We start from the raw sequence: 25,759 nt of genomic DNA, 5'->3' as shown, positions 1-25,759 counted from the left end.
CTAGAAAAAGATTAAGAATTGGTGAGCAAAAGACTGATGTCACTTCTTCACTATAAATAATCTCTCTCCCAGTTTTTGTATTTGAATGGTTCCCAGACCCAAAGCCCATTACTTCAGGGGGAGGGGAGTGGTACCTGGAGGCAGCTCTCCAGCGAGTATATACAATACACATTCCTTCAGTTCTTTCTCAAATATAAGTATATACTGAGAGAATTTGTATATGAGTCCTGTCCATGTAGATACAGGGTCTGAGCTCAGAATTATAAAGGCTCCCGAATATATTCCTATTCAACTCAACTGCAGACCCCTGCAAAAACCAAATGGATTGTTGTGATAAATATGGACTATATAGACTTAAACAAAGGTCCCTCCAATTATAGCTGCTGTACTGTGTATGGCATCTTTATTACAGATCTGCCACTCGGGTTATGGCTATTGGTCTGAGGAATGTGTTTTCTTTCAATTCTTTCAATCACCTTCCACGTTTTCCACGTTTTCACAATGTGGAAAAAGCAGTGATACACATTCATTGACTTAGACCAAAGATATGTTAACTCTCCTGATCTGTGACACAAAATAATCTTCATAAACCTTAGTTATCTTGATATTTTTAGCATAATGCACTGGTCCATTATATCATTAATATAATGTTAATTGGAGATGGTGAACAGCAAATAGCAAATATTATGGATGCTTTAGACATATGTGGTCCAAAGGATGAAAGATAAATTGAAAATGATTTGGGGGCCTGCTGTATTGGTGAAGTTATTAGGGGTGCAGTTGTCTGGGGATATGTTGGGATACCCCTTTAAGGAGAAAACCAAATTATAGCACATTATGCCCTCAATCACTAAGAAAGAGGCTCAATGCTTGTGGGGCCTCTTTATATTTTGAACTTAGCCAGTTTTGAGTGGAGACCATAGCAAGAAAGGACTTTATCACAGGTTAGGGGTGCATTGCAGTTGTGCTAAATGACCCAGCAGACCAATGGTGTTAGATGTACCCATGGATACTATACAGGATACTGTTTAGTCTCTGACAAGCTCCGATAGGAGAACCACAGGACAGACCTATAGGTTCTGGACATCATTATGCCTTCTGTGGCAGAGCACCACTCACCATAGTAAAACAAGCTCCATGAGGGCTACTGTGATATTGGAGAGATGTGACCGTAGGATGCCAAGTGACTATAAGAATGAATTTGCTCACTACGGGCTGGGTGACATCATTACCAATGAGTCATAAGGTGCTATCACAATCCACTGCATGATGAGAAATTGTTCATGAGGATCAGGCTCAAGCAGGTCTCGAGGGTGTGTCACCTTGGTGGCACAGAATCTCTTCTTCAGTTTATGCATATGGTGTCACGGCAGCTTCCAGATGATCCAGTGGTGGAAGAGGGCATTTCTCAGGTCTGGTTCATACGTGGGTTGAATCATTATATTGGGAGAAGAAGGAAGTGAACAGTTGTCACATTATAGTCATTCAATATTGATCTTCAAGGACAGAGTGAGGGGAATCCTCCTGGTGGTTAGGATACTTGATTGATTTGCGTGGGAAGAGAAATGGCCAGAGTTATGGATATATATCTGCCTGCAATGCAGGAGACCCTGGTTCAATTCGTGGGTAGGGAAGTTTCCCTGGAGAAGGGATAAGCTACCCATTGCTGGATTCTTGGGCTTCTGTGGTGGCTCAGATGGTAAAGAATCCTCCTGCAATGCGGGAGAGCAGGGTTCGATCCCTGGGTTGGGAACATCCCCTGCAGGAGGGCATGGCAACCCACTCCAGTATTATGGCCTGGAGAATCCCCATGGACAGAGGAGCCTGGCAGGCTACTGCCCAAGGGGTGTCAAAGAGTCAGACACGACTGAATGACTAAGCACAGCACATCATGGATATATATAGGCTCCTAGGTAGGGAGCAAATAATTTGGTTAGTTGGTCATGGGCATGAAACTAGCAAGACTGAAAGATTGGAGATATGTACGTGAATCTATAAAAGTGGACACAAGGGAATCTGTTCCAGGGGAGATTCTCAGTAACCAGGTGGACAGGATAACTTACTCAGTGAATATCAGCCCATCTCCCTGGCCACCTAATGCTTGAGCAGTAGTCCATATATGGAGTGGCTGTACTAATATAAATGGAACCTCTGTATTTTTCCAACAGAATGAACTGCCTCCCACTAAGACTGACCTACTAGTTACTGACCCACTGCCAATGCTGAATTACTCGTGTGTTAATACTAAGGAATGACATTGAACCCTCAGAGGGGTATGATACCTGAAGGATATCAACCAGCTTCTCAGAGGCAGGTTGATGACACCAGAGTTCTTCCACCTTGGAGGTGGCAACTCAGACCATATTATTTCAGTCCCTACCTGGGACTTCATTCTGCTTAAGGAGAGATGCAATTGTTTTATTAAAAGCATAAAGAGAATCCATAAATATCTTTGAGGTATTTCTGGTTTAAGCATAATTACTGACAAACCATTTGGCCTAATTTTCTTGGATTCCCCCTTTAGTGGACATGAGGTGGGACAGTGAGTGAGCTGTTACCATTCTCCAGGGGAAAGCCTTAAAAAAAAGATTTCGAATGGCTTCTTCATAAATAAAAATCCCAATCCCAACTTCTCCCTTAGGTTCTCCTGCATGTCTAAACTTCCTCTAAATTTCTAGCACTCATTACATGGGTATAAGAGGAGTTTGTCTAGTTTTAAGAAAGGATTCTAGCATTAATTAAAGCAACCAATGACTGGGCACTTCCTGCCTGCTAGCCACTAGACTGGGTGTTTTGCATGAAGTATTTTACTGTCTTTCAGAACAATTGTACAGGGCAGATATTATAATCATGACATTGTTTATGAGGGCACCATGGATTAGAGAGGTCAAATCACTTGCCTGTAGCTATGCAAGTTGGTCAGTTGTGAAGCTAGGATAGAACTTGGTTGTGGTCCTCAACGATACATATAGGATTCTCACTTGAGTTTTGAACTTCAGAGTTATATAATCCAGTGGGTCAGTTGAATTCACCTCCTCCCAAGAATTACTCTCCCTCTTTTTTTCCTCTCTATGTTTTATACCCTTTCCCCTTCTGTCGGGTTTCAAACCTCCTCCACAGGCACAGTTACAGATTGTGGTTAGTTAATTTGCCATAAACACCAGTTGGCATACATTTTGATAACTCAGTGATTTTGCCTTGCATCACTTGGTGCAGGATACTGGGACCCGAAAAGATAATAAATAGAGCAACCTGGCTTAATGGATACAGGAAAAGACACTTCAGTTAGTCCACGAGTGACTTCAGAGTGCAGTTACCACTATTAGCCACCAGATGGCAGAGATACTCAGGGAAGCGAGGCATGGAGGCTACAGGTGAGCTGGCGGCCTGGCTGACTTGGGGCTTCCCACAGGCTTGAGAGTTGAAAGCGAAGGGGTTTGTTAACACCGTTCTAAGCAGAGAGGGCCAGTTGTTTAGACAAATATAATTAAGGAAGATTTAAAAATAGAATTCGCTGGTGAGTTTCAAAGAGGCTCACTTTGGTTCTGATGGAAAATTAATGCCAGAAAAATGAAATCTAGACGAGTATGTGTGTGCGCGTGGGTGTGAGTATGTGTGTGTATGTGTGATTTGGAGGTGTGGCTCACTGGAAGGCATATTTTCAAAGAAACAGCATCAAAACACAAGATCAACAGTTGAAATAGAGAACAGGCTGAATACAATTATCAGGCAGGATTCAGTCAAAATGATTAGTATTTTAGTGAAAGTGAAAGTGAAGTCGCTCAGTCGTGTCCGACTTTTGAATTATGTAATGTGGATTCTGCTGCAATGAGGTTCTAGAAGGGGGTTCTTAATTTTTTTTTAATGCGATGGGCCTCTTTGACAATCTGGTGAAATGTATAAATCCTGTGGTAGATAATATTTAGCAAAAAAGGCCTCAACCATATTTCAGATCTCTTTTTCCAGAAGCTTAGTTCTTCCCCATCAGGAGGCAGAGCCTGTGTGCTTCTCCCATAAACCTGGGTGGATCTTCATGACTGCCTCAAGTAATAGAGGACAGTAGAAGTGACTCTTGTGACTTTTGAAGTTAAGTGATAAAAGGTGTTACAACTTCCTGCTGGCTACCTCTGTCTTGGGTTTCCAAGCTGCTGTGTGAGGAGTCAGGCTACCTTGAAGCTGCCATATTAAGAGAGACCATGTGGAAAGACACATTGTTTTGTCTTGGGAATGGTAGATTATGCTATGAGACTGATATTCTCTTTGTCAGTAGTTTATTTAACACAGGTTTGTTGTAGGAATTTCATAAGCCGCTAGCATATAGGGTAATGTCTCTTGAGCCCATAAAGAAATAACATACTCCAAGCCAATGACAGATTAATCATACTGTTGTTCTGGACAAGGGGAGAAGGTACACGTAAAGTCCAAATTAAGTTGAGATGTACCTTCATTCAAATTTGGTTTCTTGGGAAAGACAGCTTAACCAGTGGGAGCTGACTTTCAGATTCGAGACAGGCTAGGCTGCTCCCAGGGTAATCCATCCAGGCACCATTGCCTGCCTTGCGCTTCTGTGAACAAGTGCTCAAGATGGGAAAAGATGTCCCTTCTTTCCCTAAGGCTGCTGTACGGTTTAACAGCACTGGCGACCCAGAACACCCTGGCCCTGGCAGGAGCAAGGAGCTCGGTCATCATCTAAAAGTTTGTAGCTTTTTGCCAGATTGAAACTCTAGGATATTCCTCACAAACTCTCAGTATTCACAGTCTAAATGCTTCCTTGCCATAATCCCCCTGCTTCTCTGTATGCTCTGATTGATAACCCCCCAGCAGGACCCATTAGCAGCTGTGCTTATCAAAGACAACTGATGTGATGGCGACATCCTGACACAACTTCTAAAAACAACTCTTTTTGGTCTTTGTCATAAACAAGTGGATTTGAAATCGTATCTTACCAATACACAGCACTGGTAGAGACAGAGATGCTGAGTGAGCCCACCTGTTCTTGGCCCTGGTGGTTCAGGTCTTCCCAGACTGGGAGCTAGACTTGTAAACAGATGGTTCCAGCCCTAGCCTCTTTGTTGTTTTTCAGGCACCAAGTTGTACCCACCTCTTTGTGACTCCGTGAACTGCAGCGCGCCAGGCCTCTCTGTTCTTCACTATCTCCTGGAGTTTCCAGACTGTAGTTCTATGAGAACCCCTAAAGGAGACTGGCCTAGTGGAGGCCAGTCAACCCCAGAACCATAAGAGATAACAGTAAAATGATTGTTGTTTTAAGCCACAGTTTGGTGGTGATTTGTTCGACAGCAATAGGTAATACAAACAGACCCCATTTCAGAATAATTTTTCCAAAGGCTAAAATATTGGGTTGGCTAAAAAGTTCATTTGTATTTTTTCTGGAAAAAATACAAATGGAAAAACCAGAACAAACTTTTTGGCCAACCCAGTAGCATATATAAGATCACAGAGGCATATTGAAAGATTAAAAACTCAATATATGATAATATATGTGCTTTTTATCAATGTATTAAATGAGATTTATGTTGCATATAATGACTGCTAAAATTTCAATGTGTTGATAAATGTTTGGACTTGTCCACCCAGTGAAAATTTTCTGTGATCTAAATGATATAGAGATATTGGCTACTTTTTTGATAAAGTCACAGGTACTTCTAATACTGTTGCCACATGCAGCTTTTATTTATTATGGAAGGAAAAGCTAAATTTCAGTTACAGATGAGTGAAAAGAAAGGAGTGAAGGTTTTTACTTATTTCCCATCCAAGTAATTTATTCCTCTTTCCCCCCCACATCCAACTGAGAACCATAGGAAGCTGATGCCTGTGAGAATCTCAGGAATTATAAACCAATCCTGCCTTTTCCCTATATTGGAAGTGAGGGGTATGACATTAAGTCTGATGACAAATTGAGATTATAATGGAGTCATCATAACTCAGGCATATAAAAATGGAGTGGGGTGATTTAGAATCTGCTCTCAGGCATTCCCAAGTTCACCCCTGAGAACTTGAGCTTGCTGTAAACTATACCTATGCCAAGGACACCAGCCATTTTAAAAACATCTGCTAATTGCAACCTTGAGTTTCAAGGTTTCTCCCCTTATAATTAATTATGCAACCATTTCAGACCCCAACCAATCCTTACTTAATAAGTACCCTTGCTTCTTGCCAGTTCCAGTTATGATTCTTAATAAACCACTTTTCTAACTGTAACCTTGCAGTTTTTGCCTTTATAAATCTGCATTTTGTAGTTTGGTGGAACATGATTCAAGCCTTAAATCTGTGTCTCCTGGGCTACAGTCCTATCAAACCCCAAATAAGCATCTTTAATTTCAGTCATGTTTCCATTTCTCAAATTTTGGCTGACAAGTCTTTGCTCAGTATGAGTGGCTCTTTGGGAGTGCTGTATTTCCCCAAGCCACTCCTCTGCTCCCCTTCTCTAGATTGTTTGTCTTCTCTACTCCCTTTCATAGATCTGTCTGCAACTGTTTTTCCACGGCTTTGTCTTCTTCTGTGGCCCTTACTAGTCTTGAAATTAAATGAAGAGCTTTAAAATTAAAGCTGTGTGTATACTCACTTCTTGATCTTGCCCACAATTCCAGAATTCATTTCTCAGTTTTCCCCTTTACATGCTATGATTTGTCATGTGACCCCTCTACTTAAACAGACTGTGAATCCATCCAACCTACCCCTAGAATGCTCTGTACATAAATCCTCCTCCATTTATCCAAATTAGTGTCTCCTCAGTATCAGTCTGAGCACTGCTTGTAGAAGAATCATGTGGCCCCACTTCTAACCTAAAGACTACCTGGGGACAGGTCTTAAGAACTTGCTTTATGACAAGCTGCTCTGGGTGATCTAATGGCCCTGATGGATTGAGAGCCCCAGATCTGAGCCCCGTTCTTGTTGAAGAAGGTCCATACAGGTTGCACTTTTCCACCGTAGCCTCTTCTACTTACTGTAGCCTCTTCTACTTACCATAGCCTCACCTGCCTCTACCATTCCCATTTTCAGAATTGTTATTTATCTCACCATGCCCTGCCTTCTTGATGGAAACTTTAGAGCAGGGAGGAAGAAGCGAATCAGGTGGTGAGCACTTATCATGTGGCAGATACTCTGTGAGATCCAGTGAAGTCGATGTTATTGACCTTGTTTTACAGATAAGAATATTAAAGTTCAGAAAGTTGAGCAACTGGTTCAGGTCCCACAGTTACCAAACATGGAAATAAAGTTCCAGCCTTGATCATTTTTTTTTAAGCCCCAAGGCCTCTTTTCTTCCCCTGACACAGATCCTATTCAACTGAATGTCAGGGTTAGCACTTTTCACATGCTAAGTCCCAATGTATGTTCCTTTTCCCTGATAACCTGAACTTTCCCTAAAGCCTTTACAGATGTTTCCTCATTTTATGCTTCCCTCCCCGCCCAGTTAATGTATGTCTTTCTGAAAGTTCTGCATTGGTTTCACCTCTTTTCTCACTCTTCCTACTGACCTAATTTTTGTGACCTGTATGCTAGATGCTCATGTCCGTCTCCAGCTCAGATTTCTTTCTTGAGCATCAAGCCCATGAGCCCAGATGGTTAATGCCATAGGTACGAAAATTCAATAAGCTGGACTCTACTCCTTGATCCTACTCCTGTCTACAAACCATCTCAGTCACTGTGGCAGATTCTGAGAAAGGGCTCATGTAACATCTCTTTCGGCCTCTGTCTATTGATCTCTCTAATGCAGAAACCAGAATATTCCTTCTCTTTAACTCTACCTCTAAACTCTTCAGAGCCCAGGGTTCAGTCCTGCACTTCTACCTTAGGTATTCTTTCAGTTCAAAGGCATTCGGTAGCATATATCTGCTGACAAATCCAGAATCTATCTATTAGACCTCTCCGCTGAGGTGCAGATGTTTGTATATTGAATCTCATACCAGCAGTCTCTATGTGGGCATCCACACAGCATCTCGAACTTAATGTATCCAGCAGAGAACACTGAGATCTCTGCTGCCTGCAGTGTCCACCTTCCATGCTGTAGATGACTTACTGCTCTATCTGCTTCAGATCTCTGCTTATCTTTCTCCACCCATCCTATCTAAAATAGAGCCTGCATCATCACTTTGGGCTTCCCTGGTGGCTCAGATAGTAAAGAGTCTGCTTGCAATGTGGGAGACCCGGGTTCAATCCCTGGATTGGGAAGACCGCTTTGAGAAGGGAATGGCTACCCACTCCAGTATACTTGCCTGAAGAATTCCATGGATAGAAGGGCCTGGCAGGGTACAGTCCATAGGGATGCAAAAACTCAGACACTTGTTCCCTGCTGTATCTATGGTACCTAAAAGGGTTCCTGCATATAGAAGGGCAGGAAAAATTTCTCATTTTTAGATGCCCACTGCCTCTTTCACAACATAGGCCACCAATACCTCTCACCTGGCTTTCTGCAAAAGCCTAAATGTTCTGCTTGTCTCCAGTTCCAATTATTTTTCAAACTGAAGCTGCTATGCCCTTCCTAAAATGTAAAGTTGTTCATCTGCTGTTTTCTTACACTTTTTGGGAGAATCTGTGTTCATCTGGACCCTTTATCTCAAGTATCAGATCCTCAGCTTGCTCAGTAAAAGAGAAATCCTAGGGCATAAGGACCTAAGAAACTGTTGTCACTAAAGTGTGGGATGAGCTGGGATGCAGCTGGACTTCAAGAACAGAGGGGATGGGGGAATTCAAATACTCTCTCCTCCCCATCTCACAGTGATATTTCTGTTATCAACTTCATTCTCTCTCCTTGCACGCTGGTGTCTTTCACAAACAGGAAACACCTCTGCTAACAAGCTACATGTTTTCCATCCCATTGTACAAATAGTGATGCTCCCTTTCATTTAGTTTAAAAATTTCAAGCCAGAACTCCCATTGGCCTGTTTGGGTCCTATACCTAATCCAGAAACAGTAACAGTGTTCAGAGGGTAGAGTAAAACACAGGTATTTTCTGTGGGAGCACTTTGGTTGCAGTGTGGGGCTGAGGCCCAGTTCCCAAAAAAGGGTGAAGAAGTGCTAGCCAGATAACACCCAGTAGGCTGACACAGTCCCTTGTTATTAGAGGAGAGGCAAACTCCTGGCATGCTCCAAGACCCTGCCATGGCTGGCCTTGCTGCTTTTTCAGTTCAGCATGGGTCTTCCCCTTCCACCCTAGCTTTATTGAGATACTGTTGACTTACAACATCTGTGAGCTGAAGGTAGACAGTGTGCTGATTAGATACATGTTTATAGTGTCAGACTTTATTTTTTTAGGCTCCCAAATCACTGCAGGTGGTGATTGCAGCCATGAAATTAAAAGACGCTTACTCCTTGGAAGGAAAGTTATGACCAACCTAGATAGCATATTCAAAAGCAGAGACATTACTTTGCCAACAAAGGTCCATCTAGTCAAGGCAATGGTTTTTCCAGTAGTCATATATGGATGTGAGAGTTGGACTGTGAAGAAAGCTGAGCGCCGAAAAATTGATGCTTTTGAACTATGGTGTTGGAGAAGACTCTTAAGAGTCCCTTGGACTGCAAAGAGATCCAACCAGTCCATCCTAAAGGAGATCAGTCCTGGGTGTTCTTTGGAAGGACTGATGCTAAAGCTGAAACTCCAATACTTTGGCCACATCATGCGAAGAGTTGACTCATTGAAAAGACTCTGATGCTGGGAGGGATTGGGGCAGGAGGAGAAGGGGATGACAGAGGATGAGATGGCTGGACGGCATCACTGACTCAATGGACATGAGTTTGGGTGAACTCTGGGAGTTGGTGATGGACAGGGAGGCCTGGCGTGCTGTAGTTCATGAGGTCACAGAGTCAGACATAACTGAGCTACTGAACTGAACTAAACTGATATAAGGCAAATGATCACCATAATAAGGTTTGTTAACATCTTCTTCCTTTCACATAATTACATTTTTTTTTTCACGTAGGTGGTGATAACATTTAAGATCTACTCCCTTAAAAACATTCAGGTATATAATACAGTATTAATAATTATATAATAGCATGCTGTGCATTTGATCCCCTATCTTATTTATCTCGTAGCTGGGAAGCAGCATGAATCTTGATCTCTCAATCTGGCACCAGGCCTCCTGAGCTCTGCTTATGCCTCAAAGATCCTGGTGCATGTTAATCCCTGTATTTGAAATCTGTATCAATTAGCTCTCTAGGGAAAGAGAACCAATATGATGTATATGGAGAGAGATTTATTTTGAAGGGGTTGACTCATGCAGTTATGGGGACAGGCAAGTCCAAAATCTGGCAGGTTGGAAACCCAGGGGACAGTTACAATTCGAATTGGAGGCCACCTTCTGGCAGAATTTCTCCTTGGGGGAAGTTCATCTTTTTACAATAAGGCCTTCAACTATTTAGACGAGACCCTCCTGCATTATGCAGGTTAATCTGTTTTATGCAAAGTCTACTGATTTAAATATTAGTTCCACCTAAAAAAATACCTTCACAGAAACACCTAGCATTGTAATTGACCAGATCTGGATACTGTGGCCTAGACAAGTTGACACATAAAATTAACCTTCAGAGAATGTTTTCTCTCCAACCTCTCAGCTCTTCTGACTGATTCCGATCTTTCAGATTTTAGCTTAGTCATACCTCCTTTGAGAGTCTTTTGTGACCAACATTGGAGTAGGTACCTTTCTTTGGAACTCTACATATCAGCCTGTATTTATTAATATGACAGACTTACTATATTACAAATGCCAATTTTTGTGGTCTCTTCACTTGCACCAGGAGTAACTGCATGAACATCAAAATTATTTTCTCTTGGGTCTTTATGACTTGCATTGTACCTGACATGTTAGGAATTGCTTAGTAAATATTTATCAGATTAAGGAATTCTGTGTGCTTCAAAAGCTTCAAATTTCTACCCTGATTGGCTACATCTTCTTTCTCTCTCTTCCTGGTCTGTAACTAGATCTGTAACTTGACCTGGCACTACACTTTTGGCCTAAGGCTCTGAATTTTAGTGTGTTAATTTTTAAATGATTGTGCAATTAATTCAACAACACAGGCATGTAGTGTCACTAAGTTTAACACCTAGTTAGCAGGAACAATTAGCTAAAACATGAAACTATCAGATGGCAAGTGTTATCAATAACACCCATATGTGAGCCAAGAATATGCATTGCAAAGTTAATTTGAGAGTATGTTTTAGGCTTGCCCTGGCACCAAAATGCATAATTACAACGCTTCTGGGAGAGCCACTCTACACAATCATTTCTGATGGCAACTCTATTAACTAAACTCAGTAAGTGTGGGGATGATAAGGCATAGAATGTATTCATACCAAGAAGTATGGGAAGGACAGATTATGGACCTGCCTTTCTGTATTTGTTCTGCTATTTGAAGCATTAGGATATGAGGTTCAGCCAGAAAAGTTTGAAGAATTACTTCCTGGTGGTAAGATGCAAAGATCAAGGAAATATGCAAATAGGACAAACGTGTCCACCAGGTCAGCCACCTCTAATGCCTTCACTTGTAGAATATGCAGCCATATGGGTCTGCCACTGGGAGAGAGCGTGTGGGCTACGGTAGACAGTCAGAGCTATAAAGACCCCAAGTATTTTACTGTATCTCTGACATCATACTAATACATCAGCCTGGAGTTTTAGCCATAAAGATATTAGCACATGAAGTTCTTCACTGCAGAAAATAAAAATTTTAGAGAGGGCTCCCTGTTTATGTAGCTTATAATATTCAGCACTTCAGATTTTGCTCCATCATTATATAACTGAATATTTCTTCCTATCCAAAGTCTTGGTCAGAGTCAAGAGTTGCTTATGGAGCTCAGAGTTCGATCATCAACCAAAGCATTGAGGTTGATGTCTGTCTTTGCTTCTGTACTTCTTCAAAGATATTAAGTCACATTTCTCAGAGACCCACTGTTGCTGCTGCTGCTAAGTCGCTTCAGTTGTGTCCAACTCTGCGCGACCCCATAAGCGGCAGCCCACCAGGCTCCTCTGTCCCTGGGATTCTCCAGGCAAGAATACTGGAGTGGGTTGCCATTTCCTTCTTCAATGCATGCATGCATGCTAAGTCACTTCTGTTATGTCTGACTCTGTGGAGCCCATGGACAGCAGCCCACCAGGCTCCTCTGTCCATGGAATTCTCTTGGCAAGAATACTAGAGTGGGTTGCCATTTCCTTCTCCTCAGAGACCTGCAGCATATGCTAAGGAGTCGGGGTCATATTCTCCCAGAGGCTCAATTTACTGTCCACCTATGTGCTTCTCCCCAGGGCTGGCATTTGTGGAGGGGTGAAGGTCATATGGACATCACAGGAAGGCCCCCCTCTGCCACCTGTCAGCTATGTGGGGAGTCTTAGACTCCTCATCCGTAGAGTGGGGAAAACAGCAATGGCCATCTTGATTATAAAAATTGTGCTTTTAATAATGAGTAAATAAAATAATAAAATGTGTGCTCTCTAGAACTTCAGAAGACCTTGTAACTGACATTGCCAGCAGTGTTATCATCCCTCCTTTGCTAATATAATCATGTTCATCTCTTCTCTGCCACGTCCTCCAGATGCCCCCAATTTATCTAATGCAGAGTTTTCCTTTAAATGAATTAAGAGGCATTAACCCCTGAGGTTTCTATTTCAGCTGCAGAAAGAAAATATAATCAACAAGGAAGCCATCCTGGGATTCAGAGGATCAAGGGAAGTCTATAGATTTATTAGCACTTCAGTCTAATGTCTTATAAATAGATTATAATCAGGCTAATCTGGTATCACTTTGTTTCTAGGTATGGGTGATAGGAAAAAAATAACTTTGTTAGCTGAAGAAATCTTGAATGGATAGGGACTTGAGTGGGAGGTGTAAAATGAAAAGAGGTGATTGCATGGTTCTAGGCCATCTGTGTGTTTCAAGGGAAATTATCACTGAGGAATCATTAGAATGAAAGGAAGACAATATGACACAAGATGCTGCTCTTGAAATCAGATCCCATGTAAACCAAGTATTCGGCGTGTCAGCCTTGGGAGAAGGGAGATGCCACAGCACTCCTCACACGATCGAACGTGTTTCCCACGGCTGCTTTAACAAGAACACAGGTTATTTTACCTTTTCGGAAGTCACCAGTCTAAAATGCATCCACAGGGCTGCATTTCTTTGGAGGCACTAGGAGACACTACGTCCTTGACTTTTCCAGCTTCTAGAGGTCACCCACATCCCTTGGCTTGTTTCCCCTCTCATCCATCTTCAAAGACAGCAGCAAAGCAGCTTCAGATCTCTCTGACTCTGCTTCCACCATCACATCTTCTCTGACTCTGACCTTCCCGCTTCCTTCTTAGCAAAGACCCTTGTGATGACAATATCGGGGGCCACCCAGTTAATACCAGATAATCTCCTTATTTCAAAATCTATGAGCATATGAGCAAAGTCACTTTTGCCCCATCAGTAAAATATTCATAGTTTCCAGGGATTAGAACATGGACTTCTTTGAGGTTATTACTCAATGTACCAATTCAAGGATAGGAAAGTTATTTTTGTTCCCATGGTGAGTTTTGGATCAAATTGACACACAGCTAAACTGCTTCAGTGATGGTTAGTGTTGTCATGGTTTGCATTTCTCCTTCAATTTCATGGATAATACAAAGCCAAGTGAGTATTGGTCATATATTCAGAGACTATCTCATGGCCTGTATTCAGCACCAAGTCTTATTTTTAATGTAAGGAAACAGTAGCACAGAGGTGTTAGTTAATGTTGAGTTGTGTAAAAGTATGCCTTGTTTTATTGTGCTTTTCTTTATTATAGTTCAGAGTATTGCATTTTTTATAAGTGGAAGATTTGTAACAACTGCATTGAGCATCTATCGGTGCTACTTTATTCCTTTTAACAGCATTTGCTGACTTTATGTCTCTGTGTCACATTTTGGTAATTATTGCAATACTTCAAACATTGTCATTACTTTTATATTTGTTTTGGTGATCTGTGGTCAGTGATCTTTGATGTTACTGTTGTAATTATTTTAGGTGCTATGAATCATACCCATTTAAGATGGGTGAACTTAACTGATAGGTGTCTGTATTCTGACTGCTCCATTGAATGGCTATTCCCTCATCTTTCTCCAACTCCTCAGGCCTCTGTATTCCATTAGACACAAAAATCTTGAAATTAGGCCAATTAATAACTCTATAGGGACTTCCCTGGTGGTCCAGTAGTTAAAAATCAGACTTTCAATGCAGGGAATACAGGTTCAATTCCTGGTCAGGGAACTAAGATCCCACATGTCACAGGGCAACTCACCTCAAGTGCTACAACTAGAAAATCCTGAACCCCACAACTAAGACCTGACACAGCCAAATAAATAGATTAATAATAAAAAATAATAAAATACTAAAACAAAACAAAAAACCCTCTAGACTGGCCTCCAAGTGTTCAAGTGAAGGGGAAGTCACATGTCTGTACTTTAGATCAAATGCTAGAGATGAGTAAGTTTAGTGAGGAATACCAGCCAAGAGGCTGAAAGCTAGGTCTCTTGCATCAAACATTTAGACAAGTTGTGAATGCAAATTTCTTGAAGCAAATTATAAGTGCTAGTCCAGTGAACACATGAATGATAAGAAAGTGAAATAGCCTTAATGTTGTTATAGGAAAAGTTTTAGTGGTCTGAAGAGGAGAGCAAACCAGCTGTAATATTCCCTTAAGCCAAAGTCTAATCCAGAGCAAGGCCGTAACTCTTCAGTTCTATGAAGGATGAGAGAGGTGAGGAAGCTGCAGGATAGTTTGGAACTGGCAGAGGTTGGTCTATGAGGTTTAAGAAGCCATATCCATAACATAGAAGTGCAAGATGAAGCAGCAAGTTATCCAGATCTAGCTAAGACAATTTGGAGAAGGCGATGGCACCCCACTCCAGTACTCTTGCCTGGAAATCCCATGGATGGAGGAGGCTGGTGGGCTGCAGTCCATAGGGTTGCGAAGAGTTGGACACGACTGAGCAACTTCACTTTCACTTTTCACTTTCATGCATTGGAGAAGGAAATGGCAACGCAACGCCAGTGTTCTTGCCTGGAGAATCCCAGGGACAGGGGAGCCTGGTGGGCTGCTGTCTATGGGGTTGCACAGAGTCAGACACGACCAAAGTGACTTAGCAGCAGCAGCAGCTAAGATAATGAAGGTGACTACAAACAAAACATTTTCAGTGTAGATGAAACCACCTTATATTGAAAGAAGATACCATCTAGGACTTTCATAGTTAGACAGGAGAAGACAATACCTAGCTTCAAAGCTTCAAAGGACAGGCTGACTCTCTTGTTAGGGGCTAATGTAGCTGGTGACTTGAAGTTGAAGCTAATGCTTATTTACCATTTTGAAAACCCTAGGGCCCTTAAGAATTATGCTCAATCTATTCTACCTGTTCCCTAGGAACAGAACAACAAAACCTGACAGCATATCTGTTTACAACAGTTAGCTTAATATTTTAAGCCTACTACGGAGATCTACTACTCAAAAAAAGATTCCTCTCAAAAGTTTTTATTACTGTTCATTGACAGTGCACCTTGCTGAGCAAGAGCTCTGGTGAAGATGTAGAGTGTAATTAATGTTGTTTTCTACGTGCTAGCACAACATCCATTCTGTAGCCCACGGTTCAAAGAGTAATTTCAACTTTCAAGTCTTCTTATTTAAGAAACATATTTCCTAAGGCTACAGCTGGCATTGACAGTGATTCCTCTGATGAATTTGGGAAAAGTCAGCTGAAAATCTTCTGGAAAGAATTCACCATTCTAGATGCCATTAAGAACATTTATGATTCATGGAAAAAGGTCAAAATATCAACATCAATAGGAGTTTGGAAAGAGGTTGATTCCAGCCCTCCTGGATGACTTGGAGGGCTAAATGCCAGACTTAAGTGGAGGAAGTAATGGCATATGTGGTGAAAATACCAAGAGAACTAGAATTAGACTGAAGATGACTGAATTGTGGCAATCTCATGATAAGACTTTAAGGGATGAAGAGTTGTTTCTTATGAATGAGCAAAGAGGGGTTTCTTAGGATGGAAACAACTCCTGGTGAAGATACTGTGAAGACTATTGAAATGACACCAAAGTACTTAGAATATTATATACACTGAATTGATAAAGCAGTGGCAGAGTCTGAGAGGATCGACTTCAGCCTGGGTAAAATTCTGTGGGTAAAATTCTGTCAAACAGCATTGCATCCTATAGAGAAATCATTTGTGAAAGGAAGAGTCAATTCATGTGGAAGACTTTATTGTTTTCTTATTTTAGGAAATTGCCGCAGTCACTCCAGTCTATAGCAACCACCATCCAGCAGCTATCAGCATGGAGGCAAGATCCTCTACTATTAAAAAGATTACAACTTGCTGAAGGCTCAGATGGTGGTTAGCATTTTTTGACAATAAAGAATTTAATTAAGGAGTGTGTTTTTTTAGACATAATGTTATTGTACACTTAATGGACCACAGGGTAGTGTAAATACAACTTTTATGTGCACTGGGACATCAGAACATTCATGTGACTCTCTATATTGCAATATTTGCTTTAGTGGCAGTCCAGAACTGAATCCACAATATCTCTGAGGTATGCCTATAATGTTAGAACTTGAAGGGATCTGAGAGATTGTGTGATTCAGTCCTATTCATCTTATACATGAGGAGAATGAGGTGCAGAGAGACCAAAGAGACTTGCCGAGGTTATCGGCTAATTAGTAACACAAAATAGTAACACCTGCACCTGCTTCCTAGTTGTTATTTTTTTAGGCAAAACATTCTTTGACATAAATCACAGAAATATCTTTTTGGATCTACTTCTTTTAGAGTAATAAAAAGAAAAACAAATATGAACAAATGGGACCTAATTAAACTGAGACCCTTTTGCGGAGCAAAGGAAACCATAAATAAAACAAAAAAAACCCCACAGAACAGGAGAAAATATTTGCAAATGATGCAACTGACAAGGGATTAAACACAGCTCAGTATCAAAAAGCAAGCAACCTCTCATTCCATCACTTGGGTCGTGAATTAAGCTTGGGAAGCCCTCTGGAATTAGTCACTGATTATCTGATCTTGTCATTCTCCTCCCTACCCCCCACACCGCCCGCCAGTTTATTTATAAACTGGGTAAACAGCATTACTTACATTAAAGAAAAAGTAAAATCTCCATGAAATTCACTGATTTAGGATAACCACTGGTTACCAATGTAGCTGATTCATAGAGTGATAGAATAATAACAAATGGATTTAAGTTTTAGGATGAACAAATTTTTTTTGTGGTTTCAAAAATGTGGTCTAAGGAATATAGGTAAAATGAGTGTAGAGGAAGATATCTAGTTTCCTTGGGATTATTTTTTTAATGCTTTTTTTACTTCAAAGTTTATAGAAAAGCATTTGTTAAAGGCCCACTGTGTATAAGATGTTGCCCTAAGTTCTGAGAAAAAAAAAATAGCATAAGAAGGTTTTATTGAGATTTATTATTTACCACTTAAATGTGTCAAACTCCTGGAAATACAGAGAAAAATAACTTTAAATTTTAAAACCCAATAATCTTGAAATTGCAAAAGTAGGGCATTGAATGAGAATAATTGACTATGTGGCACATTAAAAAAATGCAAATTGCAGTTCAAAGTATATTTATAAACCTTTAAAATGTCTTGTGCAGGGAAACCCATTTCCCTGCTTCAGTTCAATTGCTTAATCTGCCAAAATTAGATTAGCCAAAGCACTAATGTGTGGTTGAAGTATGGAAATCCAAAATTTTGACAAATTTTAACACAGATGAGAAAAATAAGTACCAACCCTTGCACCTGCCTGAAACCTTTGCCGTTTGAGTTCATAGTTCTTACCCCTGGTTTGCTGATTCCCAGCTTATTTTTACTACAGTATTTGTTAAATCAGTTTCTCTTGTGCAATAAATTGACCTGAAAGAGCAAGGCAGTTTGCTTTGGAAACCAGATGAACACTTTCAAGTCACTTGGTATCTTGTGATACAACTCATTCGTAACTTTTTTTGGAGTATGGAAATATTTAGGAAAATTAGTCAAGTAGATATCACATGCATAATTTGACTCAGAGAGTCACTCACATTTTTGCTTTTTGGCTTTGAAATCACTGGAAGGAGAAATAAACAGAAAGAGGAGAGAGGAGAAAATGGTGTAGGAACGGATGTTTCTGAGATGAGATGGGTGTAGTGGCTGAGAAGCTGGGCACATTAAAAGCCTTGGTTTCAGACCATAGCTCCTACAACCTGCAGGTCTGAGGCTTTTGCAGAGGGCTGATGGATGGTAGTTGCCATCTTGGGATGACTGGCTCAGGCTTTGAGATTGACTGATCAGTGAACCAATTTAGATACGGGCCCCTGGCTCAGAAATTGCACAAAGGACGATAGCAGCAGTGAGTAGAGTAAATTTGATGAGGTGTCAGAATTCTCTGAAAACACTGGTCTTGGCTTTCTGTGCAGCCTTCAATTGAATACCAATGAATTCCACCTGGGGGAAACAAGAGATCATGGTAGAAGAACCCCCTTAGAGGGTGCAACTCACCTGGCTTCAGATGCTTCAGATAACTAACAGGTCAAAAAAAAAAAAAAAAAAAAAGGAAAAAATATTCATCTGTACCATTTTTCTAGATGCCACATATAAGCGATATTATATGATATTTGTTTTTCTCTTTCTGACTTCACTCTATATGACAGTGTCTCGGTCTAACTACATTTCAGCAGACAGCACTGTTTCCTTCCTTTTTATGGCAGATATACACTGCTGCTGCTGCTGCTGCTAAGTCGCTTCAGTCGTGTCCGACTCTGTGCGACCCCATAGACGGCAGCCCACCAGGCTCCCCCGTCCCTGGGATTCTCCAGGCAAGAACACTGGAGTGGGTTGCCATTTCCTTCTCCACATATATACATTACTATGTATAACACAGATAACTGAGAACTGACTGTATAGCACAGGGAACTCTATACTCAGTGTTCGATGATGACCTACACTGGAAGGATATTTTAAAAAGAGGGGATAGATATATATATAGAACTGATTCACTTTGTTGTCCAGCAGAAACTAAGACAACATTGTAAAGCAACTATTCTCCATTTAAAGAAAAAAAAAAACCAGTAACAACAAAGGAAAACAAAGTGGAAGCTCTAGATCTATGAGAATACAATCATCTTGCCTTTTAAGAACTCCCACCTAAAGTTATTCTAGTTGGGTACATTACAATACAAAGCTTTGGAACTGTGAAACAAAATAGCTTTCAAACTCAGTGGGCAAAAGCTATGCAATTGCCTTTCACTATGTAGAAGTTTCTGAAATGTTGGCTGTTTGGAGACTTCCTAATAATCATCCCTCAGTTTTACCCAGGTCATGAGCTATTCAAAGGGCTGAATCCACATAAGAGTTGTTTAAATGGGTAAGTGCTTCTTAGGAATGGAGGCATGTCCTTGACCTCATTTAATTTTACCCCAATTATAAGTAGTAATACATGTTCACTGTAGGAAATGTGGAAAATACACAGAAGTACAAAGTAAGTGACAATACTGTCTAGTAACTCCCCCAGTTGTATGGGGGAGAACACCAAAAACATTTCTCTAAAGGCAGCAAAATATATGACTCTTTGGAAATTTGAGAAAACAGCAGTCTTTTTCAATTGGGAGTAATTTTGCTCCCCAACCTAAAGACATTAGATAATGCCCAGAACCACTTTTTATTATTGAATTTTAGGAATGACATATATATTTTGAAAATGAATCCTTTATCAAATATTCTTCCAGTTTTTGACTTTTCATTCTTCTAACAGAATATCTTTCTCATTAAAAAATTTTTTTTGGCTATACCACATGGCTTACCCCAATAAGGGATCAAACCCACACCCTCTGCACTGGAAGGCCAAGTCTTAACTGCTGGGCTGCCAGGGACATCCCCAGAAACATGTTTATTGTTACAACTTAGAAGATATTACCAGGATGAAGTGAGTATAAGCCAGCGATGTGCTAACCATCCTACAAAATAACCCTATATAACAAAGAATTATCCTGTGAAAGTGTCAATAGAGTTGAAAAATTGTTGATAAAACCATCAAAAGCCTAAGTTCCAATTGTATTTGTTTTGTGTCAGTGTGAAATGGCAGACTTTACATGTTAGAAAATTGTTCTTCCTTGGTGAGGTTTGAGGTGAAGTCGCTCAGTCGTGTCCAACTCTTTGCGACCCCGTGGACTGTAACCTACTAGGCTTCTCCGTCCATGGGATTCTCCAGGCAAGAATACTGGAGTTGATTGCCATTTCCTTCTGCAGGGGATCTTCCCAACCCAGGGATCGAACCCAGGTCTCCCGCACTGGAGGCAGACGCTTTAACCTCTGAGCCACAACATTGTAATTATTCTAGGTCCTTGACCCAACCTATAGATATATATTGTCAAGATTTTGCTGTATAAGCTTCCAGGCTTTTATGTGCAGAGTTTTTATGATAAGCTGACTAGAGGTCTACCTGTACATATTCAGGAAGAGAAGAGCAGTCACTGAAAGCTAATATTTCAGGACTCTGGGGGTAGAGGGGCTTGGCTCCTTTCCTCTTTGATAAGGAAGGGGCTCTTGATTGGCACAGGTGAGAGTCAGAGGGAACTTGTAATTCAGAGAGGGGATGAAGGTACATCAGTTGGACAAAGCTCAAATAACCCTATTAAAACCAGCATCCCAGCAGATATTACCTCAGATTCTCTTCCTCTCTCTCAACTGACTTTGATTTCCTCTCATTTTTTCCTCCATTATCTCATTTTTTCTCTCATTATCTTATTTTTCTCTTCCATTATCATAGAGAATTTGAGCATTTTGCTTTGTGGATTTTTATATACAAGTGGTATACTACACATACTGTTTTGCCCCTGACTTTTTTTCTGCCCAGCAATTTCAAAAATATTTTTTAATGCTAACAGAGGGATCTGTTCATTCTAAGTATTGCATAGCACTCTATGAACTGAATATATCATAGTTTAACAGTTACCTATAGACATTTAGATAATTTCTGTTACTGTCCTATTAAACATAATGTTGCAATTACCTTGATACATGCTTTTTTGTGTTACATGTATTTCTCTGCAGTAGATTCCAAGAAATGAATTGCTTTGTAGAAAACTGAGCTCATTTAAAATTTTAACTGAAATTCACAAATTGTCTTAAAAAAGCCAAACCAATCTAAACTGTCATTAGAAAATGTATGAGTTCCCATTTTCCCTTAAAGTCACTAACACTTGATATTACAAAACTCTTGTAATTTTTAGCAACCTGATGGGTTAAAACTAATATTTTTGTAATTTGAATTTCTTTGATATTTACTCTTAGGTTGAGCAGCTTTTCATGTTTTTAGGGTAAGTCATATATATCTCCTCTTCTGAAAATTACCTTTATATCTCCTTTAACAATTTTGTTTCTTTTTGATTGTTGGTCTTTGAAAAAATTAGTTTTTTAGAAGTTATTTATTCTGGGCAGATATTAATATTTTTTCTGTTATTTACTTCCAATTATTTTCACTCAGTTTAGCCCTCATCTTTTTAATTTTGGGGTTATCATTCATTTCATAAATTTTAAAATATTGATATATTCAAATCTATCTATTATTTCCTTTATAATCTTGCCTTTTGGATGTTAAGGAAGCCTCCTTTCTTTTAAGCTTAAAATATATCCTCCAATATTTTCTTCTAAAGTTTTCATCATTTGGGTTTTTGTTTCTTTCTTTAATTCATGTGGACAAGGTTGGGTTTCTGGACATGAAACCTATGTGATTGCACAGAGCCCTACACTTAGAAGGAAATTATGTATTAATTTTTTGTGAGGATGTGAATGAGGCAGTATATAGATTTCTTTAGGAATGCATGCTCTGGAGTTAAACACTCACATGTGAATTAGACAGTACTGCTTAACTGTGTAACATCATGTAAATTTCTGCTCAGATTTCTCATTCTTAAATTGGGAATAGGGACAAGATCCAGCTCAAATCATTGTTTTATTGATGTGATGTAATCCAGGTAAATCCCTTAGTAAAGCATCTAACATGTAGTAAATGCTCATTCAATGTTTGCTCTTACGTCAGCTTTCCTGTGCTCATTTTAATTAAAGATTTTTAAAGTGTCATGACTTACCTTTAATAAGGACCTCTTTTATACAGTACTGTCCAGGTTTTGTTCTGCAGGTTCCAAAGTCCAAAAGACATCCATGAAAGGGGATTGAGAGGTTGCATTGTCTACAAATCACACCTCCAACAGCTCAAGTACAGGATAGGAAAAATAAGGGGAAAATAGAGATAAGACATCAGAGAGGGAAAAAAAGAGGGAAAAGAATAATCCAAAAATAAAGTAGTGATTTTCAATTTTAAAAAGTAAACGTTTTATAAATTGATTCTAATAACTCATATGCATTTAAAATATTTTATTTTTGGAATTTAATTGGGGGGGCTTTTATAACATATGCAACATTAAAGAAGTGAAAGTGCTCTGAACTAATTAAAAATGAAGCCAGGTGGGCTAAACAACTTGGTTGGTTAAAATAAATTCAGGAACTCAGAGCCTAATTAAATTAAACCAAAGTTATTTGGCCAGAATATTTAATTTCAGCCATATATTCACTGTTACGCCTTTGTTTCAATGTCTAAGGCAGTACATTATATATAGTAGGTTCTCTGTGAGCATTTATTGCTTAATGTTTAGGTTTTGTTGTTGTTTAGTCACTAAGTTGTATCTAACTCTTTTTCAACCCCATGGATTGTAGCCTGCCAGGCTCTTCTGTTCATGGGATTTCCCAGGCAAGAATTTTGAAATGGGTTGCTATTTCCTTCTCCAGGGGATCTTCCTGACCCAGGGATCGAACCCGTGTCTCTTGCACTGGAGGCAGCTTCTTTATCGTTGAGCCACAAGGGAAGCCCTCTTTCTCACATTGGTAGCCTCTAAGTCAGGTTCTGTGCAGGCTGTGAAAATCTGTGTTCATTTTATTTTGGCTTAAAAGAGTTATTTGTTTTGGTTATGTGGAAGTAGCCCAGAGACTCTTGAATTTAGTCAACATAGGGAGATTGGAAGACATTAACTTGAAGATCCCTTTTCAAATCTGACTATGCATCAGATTTACTTAAGCAGTTAAAAGGAACACATTTCCACAGCCTCCACAGCACCTAAGTTAGAATCTATAGGAGGTGGAGCCCAGGAATCTGTATTTTAGGTGCCCAGAAACAGTGGAGGACTTGTGATTTGAATGAATATGTCTGGACCAGTTTTTGAGAAGCACTGGTTCTACCGAATTCAGGAGCTGCCTTTGTAATAACCCCTGCAGGAAGTCTTGGCTTATGATGCAGAGCTCATCATTAAAAAAAAGCTCAGATTGTTAACGGATTCTTCAGAAATTGAACTAAAATTTGTCTTATGTTCATTGTTCCAATCTTTTAATATATGAAAACCATTGCCGTTCCACTCCTATTCACTGATTAACTCCAAAGAAACATTTATGAAATATTTTGTGCAAAATATTTTAAAAATAATCTGTTAAAAAAATTATTTATTTAGTGTGCCAGGTTTTAGTTGCAGCATATGGAATCTTCAATCTTCCTTGTGGCATGTGGGATATTTAGTCGTGGCATGTGGGATATTTAGTTGCGCCATGCAAACTCTTAGTCGCAGCATGTAGGACCTAGTTTCCAGGGATGGAACCTGAGCCCCCTGCTTTGGGAGCTTGGAATCTTAGCCACTGGACCACTGGGGAAGTCCTGTGCAATGTGTTTTATAGTTCTGACATATTGGGAGTTGGAAGAGATCACTTTTAATAGAAATTAGTCTGGCTAATGAGGCTGACTAATCTCCGTTGACCACTCTCTCCAGTTTCAAACTCTTCTCAAGACATTTTGGTTTATTTGGTTCACATTAGTACTATCCCTGAGCATGACAAACTTTCAATCTATAATCAATGATCAACCAGCACATATTTTTTTAAAGAAGTTAGTTTCTTTGATTTGCATTTCTCTAATAATGAGTGATGTTGAGCATCTTTTCATGTGTTTGTTAGCCATCCGTATGTCTTCTTTGGAGAAATGTCTATTTAGTTCTTTGGCCCATTTTTTGATTGGGTCGTTTATTTTTCTGGAATTGAGTTGCATAAGTTGCTTGTATATTTTTGAGATTAGTTGTTTGTCAGTTGTTTCATTTGCTATTATTTTCTTGGGGCTGGTGCATGGGGATGACCCAGAGGGATGTTGTGGGGAGGGAGGTGGGAGGGGGGTTCATGTTTGGGATCGCATGTACACCCGTGGTGGATTCATGTCAATGTATGGCAAAACCAGTACAGTATTGTAAAGTAAAATAAAGTAAAAATTAAAATTAAAAAAAAAAAAAAGAACTTAGTTTCTGCCAAGGAGATTGTTAAGCAATTGACATGCATTAGCCCAGTAATTTCCCACAACTAACCTTTCAGGCAGGTATAGTTTTCGACATTTCACACAAAAGGAAACTGAGGTCATAAAATTTTAAGTAGTTCACTCCAGAGGCAGAGACAGGAGTTAAAAAAGGTCTGTTTGAATCAAAACCCCTTGTTTTGAGCAAATACTCCGTGTCACTGAAGCTGCCTACCTTTGTGAATCCCAAACCTTCTGATGTAACCTTCTTCTTGCTGGAGATTTTGATTCTTCCAAGATTCAGGATCAGTTACCTGCCCAGAGTACTAGAGCTGTTTGCTTCTTCAAGTCACGCCCAAGTGAATTTTCCTCCTGGACTCATGATTTCTCAATTTACAACTTGTCCTTAGAGATCCACTGCATGGCTCAGTGGCCCTGCATGTTGGGGTGCTTACATGATGCCGGATCTTTCTCCATCATGCCTAAGGCCCTTGGACTGTTTTCCTGGATGAGATCTGTTCTAGTTTCTTTCGCTCTCTCCTTCCTTCTGATTCCACACCCAACTTCGATAGCCCTCCTCCTAAAAAATTGGCCCTGATATTCTTTACTGTAACTGAAGACAATGCCTTAACTTTTAGGCTAAGGCCTAAAAGTTGACTGTACTTGTTGACTGTACTTGTTCCATCACATGACTACTTATCAACATATTCACAGATCCCATATCCTTTCTTCCAGTCTCTTTTTGTCTGAAAATGTATTGTTGGTTTTATAGCTACACATGATACATTCCAATTTGACAACTAAATTCAAAGTTTCAGGTTTTACATTAAGTTAATAGTTTCCTCACATGATTAATTCTGAAGTATGCTACTCTATGACCTTATTGTGGGGAAAACCTAACAGGCTATATTTAATTATTAAAATGCATATTAAAAATATATATGTAATTACTTAAACATTATAAATCACAATGATGGTGAAATTTTTAAAATAACCATCCTTGCTTCATGGGTACTCTTTACTTCAAAGGTACTCCTTACTTCAAAATTTCTATGATGAATCCTTTTCTTTAACCCTCACATCTTTTCTATGTATCCAACAAAATTAATACAATCCCCTGCCTGAATAATTTTTTTCATGATAAAAGCTAGTCTCTTGAAAATTTTCACCTATTCCAGTGTCCCCCTACACATTCTTTACAGAAGAGGAGTGTAAAGACTTCAAATTCAGCAGAGACCCTAGCAGTTTGAATTTGCTCCTGTACTCTGCAAGGGATAATCAGAACTCTGTTGTGAACTGTATTTAGTAATGAGGGCAGTGTGGGAAGTAGAGACTACAAATGGGTAGTCCAGCAGCTAGACCTGGTTTGTTTAACTTGGGCCATATTTATAAAGGCTTCCTGCCTAGTTTGGTTAGTTCCA

The 25,759-nt window shown here is 39.8% G+C and overlaps 1 protein-coding gene across 1 annotated transcript; it reads right to left on the bottom strand.

The window, feature by feature from the left end:
• Positions 1-18,258: 18,258 nt before the first annotated feature.
• C2H9orf57 (chromosome 2 C9orf57 homolog) lies at positions 18,259-24,815 on the bottom strand. The gene is made up of 3 exons (XM_042242692.1): positions 24,794-24,815; positions 22,108-22,230; positions 18,259-18,466 (listed from the first exon to the last, which is right to left on the bottom strand). Exons 1-3 carry the CDS (start codon positions 24,813-24,815, stop codon positions 18,342-18,344), a joined length of 270 nt encoding a protein of 89 aa, XP_042098626.1. The 3' UTR covers positions 18,259-18,341.
• Positions 24,816-25,759: the final 944 nt, after the last annotated feature.

The sequence above is a fragment of the Ovis aries genome, chromosome 2 (genome assembly GCF_016772045.2).
Source record: "Ovis aries strain OAR_USU_Benz2616 breed Rambouillet chromosome 2, ARS-UI_Ramb_v3.0, whole genome shotgun sequence".
NCBI lineage: Eukaryota > Metazoa > Chordata > Mammalia > Artiodactyla > Bovidae > Ovis > Ovis aries.
This window is presented reverse-complemented; position numbering and strand designations above follow the sequence as displayed.